The sequence below is a fragment of the Platalea leucorodia genome (assembly GCF_965183815.1).
Source record: "Platalea leucorodia genome assembly, chromosome: 9".
Taxonomy (NCBI): domain Eukaryota; kingdom Metazoa; phylum Chordata; class Aves; order Pelecaniformes; family Threskiornithidae; genus Platalea; species Platalea leucorodia.
In genome coordinates this window covers 48811460-48828263 of record NC_138831.1, presented here as the reverse complement: position 1 = coordinate 48828263, position 16804 = coordinate 48811460, and the positions used below count along the sequence as shown (strand labels likewise).

At 49.7% G+C, this 16804-nt stretch overlaps 1 protein-coding gene across 1 annotated transcript in view; it reads left to right on the top strand.

Moving 5' to 3' along the window:
* Positions 1-930: 930 nt before the first annotated feature.
* The window catches only part of IGDCC4 (immunoglobulin superfamily DCC subclass member 4), a gene marked incomplete at both ends in the record, with an annotated part of 95809 nt that continues 79935 nt past the window's right edge, over positions 931-16804 (top strand). The window contains 1 exon segment of the mRNA XM_082321664.1: positions 931-991. Coding sequence (XP_082177790.1) covers positions 931-991 — 61 coding nt within the window.

Below are 16804 nucleotides of genomic sequence, written 5' to 3'. Positions count from 1 at the left end.
GGGCAGGCCACGCCATGTATTTTATTTGCTTTATTTTTAAAGACAGCCGAGAAGCATAGGCTGGACTCCGACGCCTGAAAACCCAGTGAACGATGTACACCTGAAGGAGTTGTGCTTTGAAAGGGGCCCCGGCGGGACTGCAAACCAACGGCGATACGGTCACTGGTGCCCGCCTGCCCCCACAGCCCAGCCAGGCTGCGTGGGGCGGCACCTTCGCCTCCTCCCCACAGACACGGGCCTGCGCCTGCCGGCAGCGAGGCCTGCGGGAGGGTGGCCACCAGCCCTCGGTGGCCACTAGCCCTCGGCCGGCTGTGCCCTGTCAGCGGAAAGCGGCGGAGGCTGCCGCAGCCCTGACGGGACAGAGGGGCTGGCAGAGGTGTCCCCCCCCGGAGCGCCATGAGGGGGAAGACGACGGCCGGTGGCAGCGCGGTGTCCTCCACGGTCACCTGCGGCAAAAAGGAGAAGAAAAAAAAAAAAAAACCAAACCAAAACTAAAGAGAAGGGGAAAAAAATAATTAAAAAGCATGTAAAATGTTTATAACCCCCCGCTTGCCAGGCTGGGGAGCTGCCGGCCCGGCGAGGAGCCCCGCACCTGCCGCGGCAGCCCGGCCCCGCTTCCCCCCGCCCCGCCTCAGCAAACGGGGCCGCTCCCCCCGCCGCGGGCTGGCAGCAACCTGTTGGTCCCGCCGCTGTCGAGGAGGGCGGGAGGAGCCCCCCTCGGCTCGGCGGCGAACCCGCTGACAAAGGCGGAGCAGCGGCAGGGCCAGGGCCGCCCCCGCCCACCGCCCCCGGCAGCGGGGCCCGGCGGCGCCGGCGGGCAGCGCGGGGCTGGGGCGCTCGCACAAGATGGCGGTGGGGCGGCGGGAGAGAGCGCTCCCCTCTTAGATGCGGCCGCGGCGGCCCCTGCTCCCGGCGCCCGGCGGGGCTTACATGGCGCTGGAGGACCTGCTTTGTCTCTGCTTCTCCGCCCTCGCCGTCCTGGCCGTGCAAGGTGGGTGAGGCAGGGGGGTGTGTGTGTGTTTTGGGGGGGGTCGGTGCCCCCGAGCGGTCGCGCGTGGGGCCGCGGCGCCACCTGCCCTCCCGCCGCGCCCCGCTCGGCCATGGGCAGCGGCCGGCTCCCCGCGGGGATGCGCTCCCCGCCCGGGACCCTTTCCCCCGCCGTTTCTCGCCCCCCCGTAGCAGCCCCCTTAGTGGCCATTCCCCCCCGGTCGCCCCGTGTCCCCTCAGTGGCCGCTTCCCCCATCCCCCGTGGCCGTTTTTCGCACCCCCCCCTCCATCCCCTTATCTCCCCCGGCCACTTTTCGTCCCCGTGACTCGGGTGACGGCCGCACTCGTTGCCTCAGCCCATGCCTGGACGGTGCCTTCTTTGGAGTCACCTTTTGGGGGTGACGCAGGGCGTCCCCCACAGGGAGCCCCCCTCAGAAGGCCGGGCTGGGAGGGGGGCAGCGGGCCAGCAGCAGCCACCCCCGGGCCAGCGGCGAGTTTTCTCCGGAGGGACGGCTGCTGAGTGCTTGTCCGGCTGGCCCGGAGCAGGCCCGGGGGTCTGGCAGGGCCATGGTGGGGACCCTCACCCCGCTCCCGCCAGCGCAGGACGCATGGGTGGACAGACGTCCCCCCGGTCAAGGAAGTGACCCGGGAGTAGCCGCGTTCCTCGCGCCCTCCGTTTTGCAACGCTTACGCAAACGGCTCCGTGCGCGGGCACGCATACGCCTGTCGCGCTGGCCGACTTTCTGCATTTGCCGTCGAAGTTTGCATCGAGGGTCGTTGGAGCTGCGGACCTTTGGGTGCGTGGTTCGTTCCCTGTGTGTCCGCAGACCTGCAAAGGCTTTTGCCTGCATCCCCGAGAAGGGGTTGGAAGGGTGTAGGCTGGCGGAGCTGCACCGAAAAATGTGAGCTGTGTAGTGCCCTGGAGTTGCTCTCGTTTAAAAGAGCCTCCTAAGCGGAGGATTGCAGTGGAGGAGCCATCCCTATGTCATTGTACATTTTTATTCCTTTTTATGATGCATTCAGGTTCGGCAGAACGCGATAACAGCACAAAGGATGCTTAGTCTTTATGGCTTTGAAAATAGCCTTTTGGGGGAGCATACAGTGTGGTGGACAGCTGCGGGGTTGTTTTTCTTTTCTTTCTTTTTTTCAGAACATTATGAGCTCCCGTAAGGGGTAGGTTATCGTTTGGTGTAGGTGCAGTGATACGGTGGCTGTGTGTAGAAATGAATAACGGTCCATGTAAGTGGCCCGTTGTCATCAGTGCGTGTGGGTTTTTCTAGATGGATGGCAGTCTGTGACCCCACCAGCAGACGAACGGGTAAGCTGGGGTGGGTGGGAGCTGCGTCTCCTGCGTGTTTGAGCAAACAGCTAAGTGGATCCCGAGGCTTGTAATGGAGAACAATGATTTAAAAAAGAAAAAAAGGGGGGTGGTGGAGTGGATGTTTTTTTCCAAACCCACTTCAACAAGAAAACTTCAAATGCTTTGCAGTTGTGGCTTCTCTGCTTTTCTTGCAAGCAATTAGGCAACTAGCGAAAATTGTTTCTGTTTGTTTTCTAACAATGGGCCATGTATTGTGTAGAGGTAGTGAGTGCGTCGGCACAGGCTGTGGACGTGCCGCTCGGTACATGTGGATGTGCTTTCCAACAGGTGGGTTTGATTCCGAAAAGAAAAACATGGACTTGTTTCAATCTGAAATTAATTTGGCAGAGGGTTGAAATGGTTTTGGGAAAGTCTGCATTTGATCCCAAAGCCCATGTGTTTTGATCCAAAGTTCAAGCCTCGCTGGGTATGAAATACTTAGGAGAGAAGTAGACTGGAAAACCTTCCCCCTCTGTGGATTTGATGGAAGCCGTGCCAGTTTACACTAGCTGGGGATGCGATCCAGTGTTTTGAAAGCCTTCTGCCTGTCCTACTTTGAGACTGTTTTCCCTGCAGTAGCAGGAAAGGGATTAAGGAAAAAAGAAAACAGAACAACCCCTCTTCGGTTGACTCTGGCAAGGGGGTTGTGCTGGTTGCTTTCCTTGGGGCTCCCTACAGGGGACGTGTTGGTGGGAAGTGGGCTGAGCTTTCCATCCGAGGGATCAGCCGAAATCCATCTGGGTTTATGTCATTTGGATTTTGTGGTTGAGTCCTCGTGCTGCAGAACACATTTCCTTTTTCGACATCACCTAACTTTCGTTCTGATTCGTTTTATCCTTCCTGTCGCATTCGTCGTGGCGGCGTCGCCCTGCAGCCCGCTGCGTGCAGTTAGTGCCTTTGCCTGGGGAAGTCAGTGTTGCCATTGTTCGGGGACCGCGCGTCTCTGCCGCTGCGGTCGCCTGCGCTTGGCAGGATGTCACCTGCATGCAGATCCGCTTGCCCTCTTGACTGTGGTGTTGCGGTGTCGCCTGTCCGTGGGCTGGGTTGCAAGGAGGCAGGGTGAGCGGTGCAGGGAAGGGGTATTTCTTACAGTCCCCAAGAAATGGGGGGCACTGACAGTGCCAAACACTCGTGCACACCATGTTAGCGAGGTTTTGCCTGTATCAGGTTTCCAGGGGCAGGTTTCTCGCGTGGGAGCTTGCTGCTGTTGTGCTGTGGCTGTCATGACAGCCAGTCTCCAAGCCCTGACGGCAGAGGCTGCTCGAAGGTGGGGAATGTTTCTGCTGGTGTTTCTCTGTTTCTCTTCTGGTGCATGAAGCTGAAGGAGAAACCGCTCAGGCTTGGTTCTGGTTTTGTCTTCCCTGTTTTCCCTAGCTTTTTCCCTTCTCTCTTTCTTTTTTGTGCCCTCTCCTTTCACTACCTTGAAGTCCAAAGTGAAGCAGAACCCGCTAATTTTCTGATGTCTCCCCCCTTTCTGCAGCAGGCTTTCTCCTGGCAGCTGTAGAAAGTTTGATCTGCTGCAGGGGGCCCCACGCGGGGTGGGTGCATCGCTGATGGTACGTGAACCACTTCAGAGTGGCGCAAGTAATAATTTAAAAAGAAAATGTTTGGCAATCTGCCTTTCCCTGGGGAAGGAGGGAGACGATTCTTCCTGCGTGCATGCTTGCAGCCTGATTTGGAGCTGGAGGCAGCTTCTATGGTACGGCAGAGATCTCTGTGCATCGGGGGCACCTGCTTTTGCGAACTGCTGGGGTGGGCTGGGTGTCGCCGTGGCATACGGGACATCTCGCTTGAGTGCGTGCTGTGATCCTGGGCCAGTTGCTTCATCTTCTCTGGTGTCCTCAGGGCCCATCTTTTGGCAGAGATGCTGCACACTTTTCTCTGTCAAAGGTGTTGAGAGGATAAAATCTGTCAATGAGTGTTAAGCATGTATATGATCTTTGTCACTATCGCGTACAACTATCCCGAGGGCAGGGAGCTGCGTTGTCCCATGTTGGCTCACGAATTTGTGATTCCTGACACCGTATTGCTTGCCAGGTGATTTGAACTCTACCTCTCTTGGAGGTGCCTTCCCAAAGGCTGACTCTTCTCCCAGGGAAAAATCCAGGTGCTTGTGAACCAGTCTGGGCCTTCGCAGCGTAAGAGATGCTGCTTGCACGATTTATATGCTCCTCTCCTGTTTAAATGGCTGCCTGGCCATTAAGCCTAGTCATGGTTATATAATTAAGATGGGAATTAATATTTAATCTGATTGTAATTTGTTGCTGGAATCCATCCCAAACTGTATCTCTGCGTGAGGTGAGTGAGTACCTGAGGGAAAACTGAGGCCAGTGTTACACGTAGGGGATTTTCTGCTTGGACACCGAGAATTATAGGCCTGCCTTGGGTGATGGCAGAAACCCTAACCTTTACAAACCCAGAACGATCATAGTCATTTTGTTATCTGTAGGAAGCAAATGTTTGCTTTATAGTCAGCTGTAATACTAGAGGGGATATGGTAAATCCCTGTTATCAGTATTTGCCAAGTGCATGTTGGGCCAAAATCAACTCTGGTGCAATTTCTTTTGCAGAAGAACTGGACTCGATTGTCTACAGTATTTTTAGCCTGGTTTTCTAAGGAAAAGAGACTTATGTAGTCATGCTGTCTGGTTGTTTGTCCATCTCCCTTTCCTTTTCCAAATAATTTTTGAACCTGCTGGTCAGTCATAGCTAGTGTGGATATGGAGAATTCAGAGTTTTTGGAATTAAGTGATCAAGTAGAGGAGAGAGATGCAGTTTCTGCATGGACTGAAGGAGAGGCACTGGAAAACCCACCTAGGGGAGGAACCCGAAGCGCCTCAGCTGCAGGAAGAGCTTTGAACAGAGCTTGCACCTTGTTCGGGTAGGACAGGGTAATCCAGTCCCAAGACAGAAAGCTGCAGGAAATCACAATCTCAAGTCCTTGTATCCACTTGTTTATTTTTAAAGTCTTTTATGCTTTAAAACATGCTGTTGTTTTATGTTTACGCCAGCATTCAGGTCACAGGGCTTGGTAGCTGTTTTGCTTTCCTCTCTTACTGGGAAAGCATTTTCCAAACACAGGACTTGGAGCGGCTGTGACATTGTCTCTTTCTGTTGTCTGGGTGTTGGTCGCTTGCCATCTCTGCCTCAGTTTCCCCATTTGTTCCAGCTGGGCAGAAGATGCTGTTGCACACTGTAAACATATGAAGAACACCATCACTCTAAGTACCCGCCTTGCATTTATTTAAATCCGGTGAGTAAGTGACCTCCAAGTGCTGCTTATGCTTTTCTGACTTAATGGCTTCTTGGTGAGAGTTAAAACTGAATCTGCCATCTTCATAAAGAGCAGAGTTGAGCTGTGTTTTCATGAGCCCTTCTAGAGATGCTAACCCCCACACCAGACGTGGGGGGAAGGACCGCAGAGCTCCTTCTAGTTTGTCTGACTTTCACTGGTATGCTGAAGTCAGCCTTGAAACACCACCGAATTTTCCGAATTCTGAAGAGTAACAGAGCCTTCATAGGGAGGGGAAGAGGTGGTCAGTGCTTACTTCCAGGAAGGTAGACAGCCGCTGGAGCTGCAGCTACTGAGAAGACAGATTCCCTGGGAGGACCCAAACACTTGTCATCAGCCCTGTTTGAGCGTATCTAACGCTTTCCTGTTTGCAGGTGCCAAGACACTTTGCTCGTGAGTGTGTAGGTCGTGGTGCTTCTCCCTTGGATGTGTTTTTGTTCGTGTCACTGATGCCCTTTGGTGTCTCTTTTTGAGTCGGATCCTCTCCTGCTCTTAATCCATGGGATCCTCCTGTTGTGGTATGGGCCTTCTTTATCTGAGAAGTCCAGCAGATGCGGTGTGTTATCTCCATGGGTAATAAACATACTCTGTGGTGGTTATGATAAGCAATTACTGTACTCCGCTGAAACTTTCATATCATACATTGTGGAATTATTTAAAAATCTGTATCTGCGTTTTAAAAGCAATTGCCTGTTACTGCTATATTAAAGTCAGCTGAGCTATTGAATTGGTTTATTCTATGCTTGTTTTTTAATGATGTTTTTCTTTCAAAATCTCTCGTGGATTTCTTGTGGACAGGTCTTTAATATTAAAGGTGTGTTAATGAAATGTGAGCATCCCCAGAGGTTGCTCTCAGCCCAGATTGGTGGGAGGATTAAAATCTGGTGTGTGAAGCTATTGTATTTGTGCTCAGTCTGCTGTGGCCCCTTCCCTTATTCTGCCTGAATTCCCTGCTCTCATTTCCTGCTTAGGTCTTTGAACCACATTCCCTTTGGAGTTGGGATGGCTTAGCACCTTGTTAAGTGTAAAAATTTGGGAAATTAAGCAGTTAAAACAGAACTCCGGGGAAAGGTGCTGGGATGGCAGAACTTGGAGCAGAGGTGGAGCAAACCTGGGATGCAGAAGCGATGCCAGGCTGGCAGCGGGCTGGGGGGATGTGATAAAGTCCTGCTTTATGTTTCACTGTCTGTGCTGTGAAATGTGCATCCTTGATAGTTTCTAAATTGACTGTCGATAGATGATCAAGTTAATTGGTGTGACCAAAAAGGTCATTACTTAATGGGATGGATTTCCCGTGCTGTGTTGTGTGAATATACTGAGTGTTTTGGCAAAGCCTGGGTGTTTGTGCACTCAGGGCTTTGATAAATCTTCTTTTTCAAAAGCATCAGCAGTGCTTACAGGTTTTAAAATTACCTGAAGGTTTGCACTTAATGCAAGACTGTCCTCTCTGTGTTTCTCGGCGGGCTAGTTTGATGCGATTTGCAGAATGGGTGCATGTATTTCCCAGACAAAAGTGGAATTGTGCCTGATATTAAAAGAAAACTAGTCAAGTGTTCACTGATTTTTTTTTTTTTGTTTTTTTGTTTGTTATTGCAACTGAGAAGGCTTTTATGTTCCTTTGGAAATCTTTGTCCATTTTTTGTCTCTTTTTGGAGGCGGTCTTGTGAAAAACCCCAATGTGCTCCTTGTAGTGCTGATGTGATGTGCTGTTACCTTTCTGGAAGTATCATTCGCTTTAAAAGGATGACATGTGCACTCCTCTTAATCACGTTGACCCAGAGGGACCGGGCTAGTTGCAGCCCATTTCTGTGCCCTACCAGTCCTGCTCGCTTGTTTGACTCCTGGCAAAGCCTTGAGAGAGCTCATAAGAAGGAGACGTGGAGCTTTTCATGACCAAAAACCACAAGGGTCAGGGAGGGCAGAGAATTAGCAGATGTTCAGGGGGTTTAGCGTGTGGTGTTGGGATGGGACCTGTCGCTGTATGGGAGATAAGGCTTGTGTACGAGATGCTGGGGCTCGTTTGAGGTTATCTTCAGCAGTGGGGTAAGAAGTGTGGCATGGGGTGGAGGATCTGGAGCTGCCAGCTTGACTCCATTATTTCCTTCTGATAGGTATTTTTCCCCCACCGTAGAGGCTCAAGCAGCCCTGCTGTTAGAGAATGCAGGTTGTCATAGGAGGGCAATCGTATGCTCCACAGGTTTGTGTGCGCTTGCGAAGGCACTGTGCGTTGTTGCATAGCAAGGCATCTTGGCAAAATACACATAGAAGATAAAAGGAGAAAAAGAAACCCAGCGTCTGATTCAATACCAGCTCCTTTGCTGGGTTGGCAAAAATTGTTTAGATCCTCCTTCCCAAGAATGATTTTGTAAACATAATACTGCCTATTAGCCATGTAAATTACTGTCATTGGTGGCAATTGTTGTGATGGAAGGATAAGTGTCTTGAAACCCTGGTTTGATTTACCCCTCCTGCCCCCCCAGGCTTGCTAACCAGTTGTTTATGTCAGCACTGATTGCGGCTTTTGTCAGAGAAATCAAAATATTGATCAAAATTATTTAGCTCTGTTTTCCCTAGGTCACAGTAAATGCAACTTTTCTTTCTTTTCCTTTTGTACTCTTTTCTCTGTACTGAAAACAAAGCGAACCTTTCCTCGAGGAGATGAGCTGTGCGTTCCCAAAGTCAAATGTCATCCGCTTGAAGAGGGTCCTTAGGAGCAGACTTCATATCTGGAGGCTTTCCTCAAGAGTCTGTCAGTTGAAAATCTGGCTAGCAGCATTACCACAAGTACTATTGTAGGGTTTTCTTTACGTGGAAAGTGGGGGGAGAAGGAAGTTTCTCCCAGCTGCTGGCAGAGAATAGCTTCCCATTTACTTAACGCTTGTGGCTGCTGCCAGGATTTTCTGTTTAGCAGCAGAGGGAGTTAAGTGCGAGGTGAAAGGCTTCAGTAACACTTCAGCATCCGGGCACGAGGCTGAGCTGTCAAATAATTCTTCTCGCTCTTTGTTTTTTATACCAGTCAAGGCTCTTGGGTAGTTTTGTAGGTTTAAGGTTAGCGAGGTTGCGCTGCCTTCATGTGTACTGCGGGAAGCTGAACACGTTTCTTCTTTCAGGTTTAATGGTTGTGCTTGAACAAGAGCATCTCGTAAAGAGCAACACCCACTTCTGACTTAAAAATGTCTTGTGGGTGCTTGTCTGTCGCAGCCCCTCGGTAAGCTGGTTTGATGTCCCCGCTCAGTAACGCGCACCTTCGTTCAGTCTGAATGTACCTGGCTGTGGTTTATAGGTGTATATGAAGACAGGTGCTGGTATGAAAAGCCTCCCTGTGAGTAGGTGTACACTGATCGAGTTCCCTGCTAACCTGCTCTTTACTAAGCTGAATACGTGCAGGTCCTGGAGTCTTTCACCTGTTTTCCATCCCTTAATCTGAGCCTTCTGTAGCTAACACTAGTGTAAGTAAAAGCCCTGCTTTTCTCAGCAGTTAGGTGCTTGCTCAGCAGAGGAAATGTCTTACCTACTTTGATTCAGAGCCCAACTTTCAGATCTGGACCTTGCGAGTCCCGGGGGGCACCTGTTCCCCCGCAGCTCAGCGCAGAGCCGCCGTTCAGCTTGGAGAGCCGGTGTTGGTCATGGCTTTCCAGATGTGATGGGATTGGAGCCAAGCAGAGGGAAAAGTAAAGAAACCTTCAGCTCCGAGAGCACCTCTTTGGTGAGCAGCCGAGCTGTTGCCGAGGCAGACTTTGGGTGTTGCAGCAGGATGCTCACACGCAGGAAACCAGAGGAAGAATCGGGATGGGGCACATATGTGCAGCTTCCATATAGCTTTTAAAGAGAGAGGCTGCCATCTAAACTGGAGTTGCTCTGTATAGTTACACTTGCATAGAAAAATACTGTCTTGGCCTTACAGCAGCTTTCACCAAAAAACATCTCAGCCATGTCCTCCATCAGCGCTTCAAGTACAGGTGGAGCATATGGAGCTTTGTCCTCTCCCGCTCATAGAGATGCCTCTGCCCTTTTCCACGTCACCGACACAATGTGGTTTTTATTTGCTTGTGTAAATGTCTCCAGGCTCTGCCCAGCTGTGTCCGTGAAGCAGCAGTGAGCCTTCAGAAGTAGGAAGCCAATAGTAGGATGTCTTGGGCTTTAGGATGGAGATGTTTGGTTCCCTGCTGTATGACACACTTGAAAGTGGCTTCAGGCAACCGTCTATCTGCATCATAGTTTTTAATTTGTAAAATGAGGTATTAAAATTCCTCTCTGAGGGACTGAGCGTGAATGCATTTGGGGTGGAGGTGTCCAGATGATGCGTGACAGTTTGCTGCAGGCGTGTGTTTTGGATGTCGAGGCCTGTAGAGCTGGGGGAATAGGTGCTGTACGAAATGCATCTGTGTATGTGGCTGCGCAGACATGGCCGTGCCTCCCTGTCTGTGGTGAATCAACACTGGATGTCTGCAGGTGCAGCGTGAATGCAGAGATGTGTACATGGTATGTGCAGGCCTGTGAATGAAAATTCCTCATTACTTGTTTATATATTTTAAAGTTTGCGGGTTTAAAAAAATGCTGCCCTCGTAGGGAATATTTTCTTCTCACCAGAAACTTGTTAGACTGGAAATTTCACAGTATTAATTTTTATGGCATTTCCTAAGCTGAACTAATTGGGTATTTTGGAAGGGGGAAGACAAGGGTGTGGATGTGCGTTTTTATGTAGATTTCATTAAAACTGTGCCTTGGATTATCCTGCTAGCTATCTGAGCGATGTGAAGGTCTCTGTTGGAAAATGCAAGTGATTATAGACTGGTGACTAACAAATAATCCTTGGCTAATATGGGGTGGGCTCAATTAATGTTAATCCCTGCTCAGCAGTAATAAAAGTTGGATAAAGTCAAGGAGATTTTGCAAGGCTGTTACTGACCTGAACGTGAGAATGATCACACAGCATTCCCTAAAATGAAACCGGTTCTTTGGAAGAGGCATCATTCTCATAATTTCCTTCTTACACTAGAGAAGGAGCTATTCAAAATGGCCCAAGATTGCCTGGGTATGAAGATGAGGATTTCTCTTGTGCTGATGTTATGTGCTGAGGCACACAAGACCTCATTAAAAGAGGAGCAGCAGTAATTAGTCTATATTAATGGAAATAAATCTGTTTTCACTAGCAAATGAAGTTGTGTTCCTTGGTCCAAAGCAGCCACCATCTATAATGCTCATCCAGCAGTCTGATGCACAGAGGCAAAACCTCTTCTCTCTGTGAAAAACAAAATGAGTGACTTGGGGGCGTTTTTGCTCAAATCTCAGTGTAAGTCTGGATGTTGGTTTTAGATGTGTTCTGGTGAAATAAGCAGGAGCCCAGAGACAGCAGGGAGAAGCATCACATCTGAGCCTGGACCCTGTTGATGCAGGAGGGCCCCAGAGTGGTGTGACGGTCCCCACAGGCGTTCTCCTGCTCGGATACTATAGCGTTGAAAGCGTGTCCTTCACCATTTGGAAGCAGACCCAGTCCTTTTACTGCTTTGTCCTCGAGCTGTCAGGTTTCAGCTGGCTGCAGCTTTGGAAAAAGGAAAGATTTATGTGCTCTGAAGAGAAAGTTGTGCTGACAGTGGGTAAATGCACTGTAGATGTTGGAAAGTTAAACAGCCAAGTAGGTGTGAGGGATTTTGGAACATAGGCTATGAAATATATTTTCCTCCTGTTTTTATGATATAAGTAAGTTTAAATTTGGAAATGGGAGGGTAAATTCCCACCCATTCTCACTCCCGGTTCTAACCATCTTCAAAAGGTGGTACTGCTCCTTGTTTTCCGTGGATATGGGCATTATCTTGCTGTTTGTCCTAAGACAATCCCTGAGCTGTAAGAGCTCACTTTGCATTTTCAATGATAACTGGGTTTCCAGATGACAGTCAAATACTGTCTTTTAAAACTGGTCTAGGTGAGAAGTTATGCCGGGAGGATGCAAAATCCTGAGACGGTCGAGTCCTTGGTAAGAACATTGCATTGTCTATCTGTGGGTACTCCTTTGACTTAACAGTTCAGCATCTCGTGTTTTATTATTTTCAGTGTCTCCTTTTCAAACCTACCCTCTTTATCTGCTGTTGTCCAAGTCAGGCTGGTTGGCTAGCTGTATTGATAACGTACCTTTGCGGGTTAAGTGATAACAAGAAGGAGCAGAGTGTGGCTGGATAAAGCCAGGGGTCGTCCACACCCGTGGAGGGAGCCAGTGTCAGATGCTGCAGCCGGTAGCCAGGCAGTGAAGCACAGATGGGTTTTGTGACTTCCCGGAGGCCGTGCGGTGGATGGTGACAAAGCTGAGCCTGGACAGAGTCTGGTGCTTTGTCTGGACTGCCCACGCTGTCTGTTCTCTGCAAAATTAGCTCCTGGTCTAAGCCCCCCTCACCTTTCTCTTGTGCTCCCATGCTGCGTGGGTGGTGTGTGCGCTCTGCGGTCCTTGTGTCCCCCCAGAGCAGTGAAACCTCTCTTGGGGTGATGCAGGCTTGCAGTGACGGTCATCTGCAGTGAGCTATTAAAGCGTACTTTCCCATTAGTTTTCTTTGTTGCTGTTCTGAATTGTCTTCTCTTCCCTTGTGTGCTGGCTCACTATTTCTCATTAATTCATGGTTGGTGCAATTACCTGGGAAATGCAGGAGAGTTGACAGGAATTTGATGAGCCTGACTTCTCTTTTCGGGGGTTGGTGACTTTGTACGATACAGCATGTGAGAGTTGGTTCTTGTCTTCTTGGATTGGCAAGTTGCACACCCCAGCCTTGCTGCTGGGGCTTTACAGGACAGGCTGGTTGTTTGGAGAGAGCAGGAAAGCACAGGGAGCAGAGAGAGGGCTAAATATGCAGATTTCTCGGGTACCTGGTAGGACTGAAACCAGAGCCATTCTCGATGTTTTGTATCTGCTGTATATTATTGCACTTTACACCCTGTCCTGAAGAGACACTCCAGACTTGAACCCCAGCCTATTGAGAAAACGCGAGCAAACAAGGGAGGCTCTTTGCTTAACTTTAAAAAAACAGAAATGTGCAATAAATAGTTCTAAATACACGCCAGGGGATTTTGTTGTGAAAGCTTTCAGCTCAGTCTGCGGAGTGCAGGTGTCTTGGGATGTGTGTCAGAGCAGTGTCACCGCGCAGAAGGGTTCTTTGCCCTCTTCCTTGCAGACAGCATTTCAGGTAGAAACAGAGGTGTGATCTGGTCCCTTTTTGCAGAGGAGAAAGCCACCCCATAGCAAGATAAAAGGGCTGTCACTGATTAAAATGTCACAGTTTCTCTGATTGTAGCTTATGTTTTACCGGCAAATATGTCATGCCATTGGTTTCCCTATACAAATGCTCCTCTTTAAGGGTTGTATCCATAGGTGGACTTCCCAGCTACCAGGAAGGACCTCTTGATGGAAGCTGGACTAAGCTGTTTGATGGGTGGCTTCACAGTTAGAGTTCAGGCTGTGGCGGAGAATGGGATTTACCTGCTGTCCTTCTTCCGTTTTTATTTTCAGGTGAACTGCAGAATCTCATTACCAACAGCAGTGGCAGGGCTTTGAAGATTTCTGGCCTAATTATCTTATTTGCGCTGTGAGTAGCAGCAAAATCCATGTGCTGTCAGGGAGACTTAGCTATTGTGCCAGCTGTACAGAGGTGGGAGAAAAAGGCCTCGTGAAAGGGCTTGAGCAGAAGGTTGGTTTCTGACGGCGCAGGCTGGCTTGGGCTGCATGCACCTTCCCCAGCTGTATGGGTGCTGCAGGATTTCACGCAGGACCTGAATGGGGTGCATGAGGTGCAAGTGAGAAGCTACCATGTTCTGGACTCTATCCGTGGCCGTGCAAATGCCTTTTTTGGGTAATGCTTGTAAAGGTCCAGCTTGCAAGGTGGAGTTCTTTCTTCATCAGGACTGTAAAAGCAGATTAATGATACGTAGAATCTGCCATTTTTCTGTGCATGTGACTTCCTAATGGCTTCCTCAGCAGGAAGTTTTAGGTACCTTCACATAATTACCAGCGGTCTTAGGTATGGAGGGTTTTGGCAAACTGGATTATTCTCTCTTTTCTATTCAGCTCAATTCTAACAAGAGAGAGATGCAGAGCAAGACTGTAACCTTGAGAAAGGCAGTGGCAGAAGGAGCTGTGTTGGGGGCAGTGGTCCACGGAGCACATGGAGGGCTTGCAAACTCTCTTAGCGTAGCCAGAGGCCATCTCTGGATGTAACAACTGGACAGGGCACAGCTGATGGGTTGTGACAGGAGATGGCCAAAGATACCCAGGATGGGAAGAGGAGGTGTTTGCTGAGGCAGTTTCACTGCGTGAAGCAGTTTCACAAACTAACTTAAGGAGCAAAACCAAGATGGACGTTCCCAAAAGAACACAGCTGCAGCCCTCTTTTTGGGAGCTGAGGCAGGATCCTGGAGCCACAGAGGTGGGCAGCTCCATCCTTACTTTGGACATAAGACGTGTCTCTTCTGTGTCAAGGTGGGCCAGAATGAGGTGGCAGTGGGGACTGAGCTGGGTCTTGCCTGGGGGCTTTCCCTCTGACTTGGGTAGAAAGTGCTGGGTGCTTCACACAGGTGACCGTGAACATGGGTGCCTAGCCACTGCTGTGGAGATGCATCCCGTTATCCCTCTCCCTACGGATGGGCTGTTTGGTTGGCGCACAGTTTTGCGTGCTATGACGTCTGATTACAAAGGCGGTGGGTTAAACGTGGCAAGTTTCAGTGGTGTGTGTGTGTGTGCGAGGGCTGTGATAGAGCCATGTATTTGCACGTTATTTCTGAGACTGTGGTAGAGACATATCTCTGTATTTATGCTCAGATACAAGGAATCTTCTGCTATTTCAGTGAAACAGGTCAAAATATCATTAACTCTAGCTATAGCAAAATGTTGCCACATCTCTTGTGTAGGCAAGGAGCTTCTGAAGCAGATGTGGTCTAAGTAACACTAAACCGCATGTAGCAAGAAGGCAAGGAAAAGGAGCACAGGAATATTTGATGCCTTGATCATCAGTTGAAGGCAGAGGGATGAGAAAGATCTTTGATGATTAAGATCTTTGATCTTTAAGATGATGAAAAATTCAGAAACACTAAATTGTACTCCATCCTGGCACAGTTCCTTGGGCCTTCTTTGGGTCAGTATCTCTGTGCTGCCCTTTCCTTACGGGAACAGGCACCACCACAGCCAAAAAGCATCGAGGGTAATAGCTTGTTTTTCAGATGCTACAGGTGACTGGTCACTGAGGAGTCTGTAAGAGCTGTTTTCTCTGGCCCTCTATCTTAGCTGCTGTTGTATGCGTTGAGAGTCATCTTCCAAGTTTATGTGCGGTTGTGGCTGGGTGGAAGGCAATCGATCGGGTCCTGTGGCAAGCTGACCTGGCAGAAAAGCTTGGCAAAATGCTGGTTCCCCCTTGCATGGCTTGAGGGGTCAGAGTGAACCGTCCCAGTACTGCTTTGTATGTGAAGCCAACCAGTCTCTACAAGGCTATTGCTTACTCCGAGTAACGCTCCCTGTGGCTTGCATCTCCACAACGCTGATTGCTGAGTAAAAGGAGTGTGCAAAGTCAAGTAATCCTTGCACATCTTGAGTATTGCTTTCCCTTTCTGTGGTTCCAGATAGCAGCTGGGAGAAAGTTGGTTTGGAAAACAAAGCTGTTAGGAACTGTTTGTTTAGACACAAGGCAAAATGAAAGTGGAAAACATAATCTGTCTGTTCCCCTCAGCCTCCCACCTTCCTTTTGTTTAAAATGTCCACATGCCATTTACTTTCAATAAACAAAAGATGTTTCTTATAAGCTGGTGTTTACTAGTAGGGGAATGTGATTTATTAGAGAACAGAAATCCCTGCTCGTGCCTGTGTTTTCAAACTGGAGCAAGAGTTCATAATTTTATAGACCTTTCAAGAACAGATTTCCTAAAGCAAACAGTGAGGAACTGTTAAATTATAGCCATGTAAGCCAACAGTGTAATAGTGTGATTGCTCAGTGCTAATGGCTTTATTATTCTGTACCAAATAGGAGTGGTTTGGGCTGGTGGAAGATAACATGCCTTTCCTGAGATAGCTTTGGAGCTGATTCAGAGGAGAAGCCAATTTTAGATTCTTGGGCAACTTCTTTTCCTTGTAATGAGGGAGATAAGGACTATATGGGTGTTCTCTTACTCCAGCTTTCTTCTAGGATCATGCAGGGAGGAGCAGATTCCAGAAAAGCAATGTACGGTTTCTCTCTACAGTCTGAGAGCCACCGAAGTCTCACGCAGCCCCTCTGAGTTAGACAGGGTCTCAGCTTCCCCAGCATTTGCTTGGGGCATCTCTGTGACCTGTTTGCTCTTTAGAGGGAATAGGAGAGCGATGCAGTTCCCCTCCCGAATCGTGGGTGGTGGAGGCTGTGTCGATGCCTCTCCTCAGCCCTGTCTGAGCTCCCGGGCCTTGCAGGACTCCCAGGCAGTCGGAGCGCAGTGTTCAAGCCAGGGACTTTGGGACTGAGCTGCTGTGGGGGCTGCTGAAATCTTCAAATCCCTGGGCATGAACAGAAATGACCTCAGAGCGCCTGGCACTGACATCACTGGATCCTGTTGAGACCCGGGTTTGTACTCTATCTGCCCGTTTCTTTCCACAGCTGCTTACATGGAGCTTAAGCAAGTTGAGGTGCCACATGCCTGGTCTTGCCTCTGTCTTCCATGTGTCTGTCACCTCCCGGTGTTGGTGGCTCAGTGTTGTGCTGACCTGGCTGTGAACGAAGCTCTGAAAATAGCGGCTGTTTGAGGAGGGTCTGTGCTCCCTTGTGCAGCTCAGCCAGCCATTACCTCCGTGGCTGTGCCAGGCAGTTTGTCACCGCAGGTAGTGCGAGGCACAAGAGTACGGGTGGTCTCAGCTTGAGCTCCTGCTTCCTCCGGTCTTGCAGTTAGCATGTGTCTGAGGATGCCTGCCTGGAGCCTGGGTGGGATCTCGAACAGATGCATGCACAGGGCCCTGGCCCTCCTCCAGCTCAAAGTCGTTGCAGTGACCTCTGGTGAGACACGTATGTTGAAAGGGACTGATCTCCTGTCTTTCTTGGTTTCTTTCTCCTGGTTCTCAACTTTTACATGACATACTGGGCTCCTTTCTGCCTGCCTTACACATATGCATGCTGGAAAACCTTGTACCAGCTTAGCTGGGCTCTTGGAAGAAATTGTCTTTGCAAAGAGAGCTG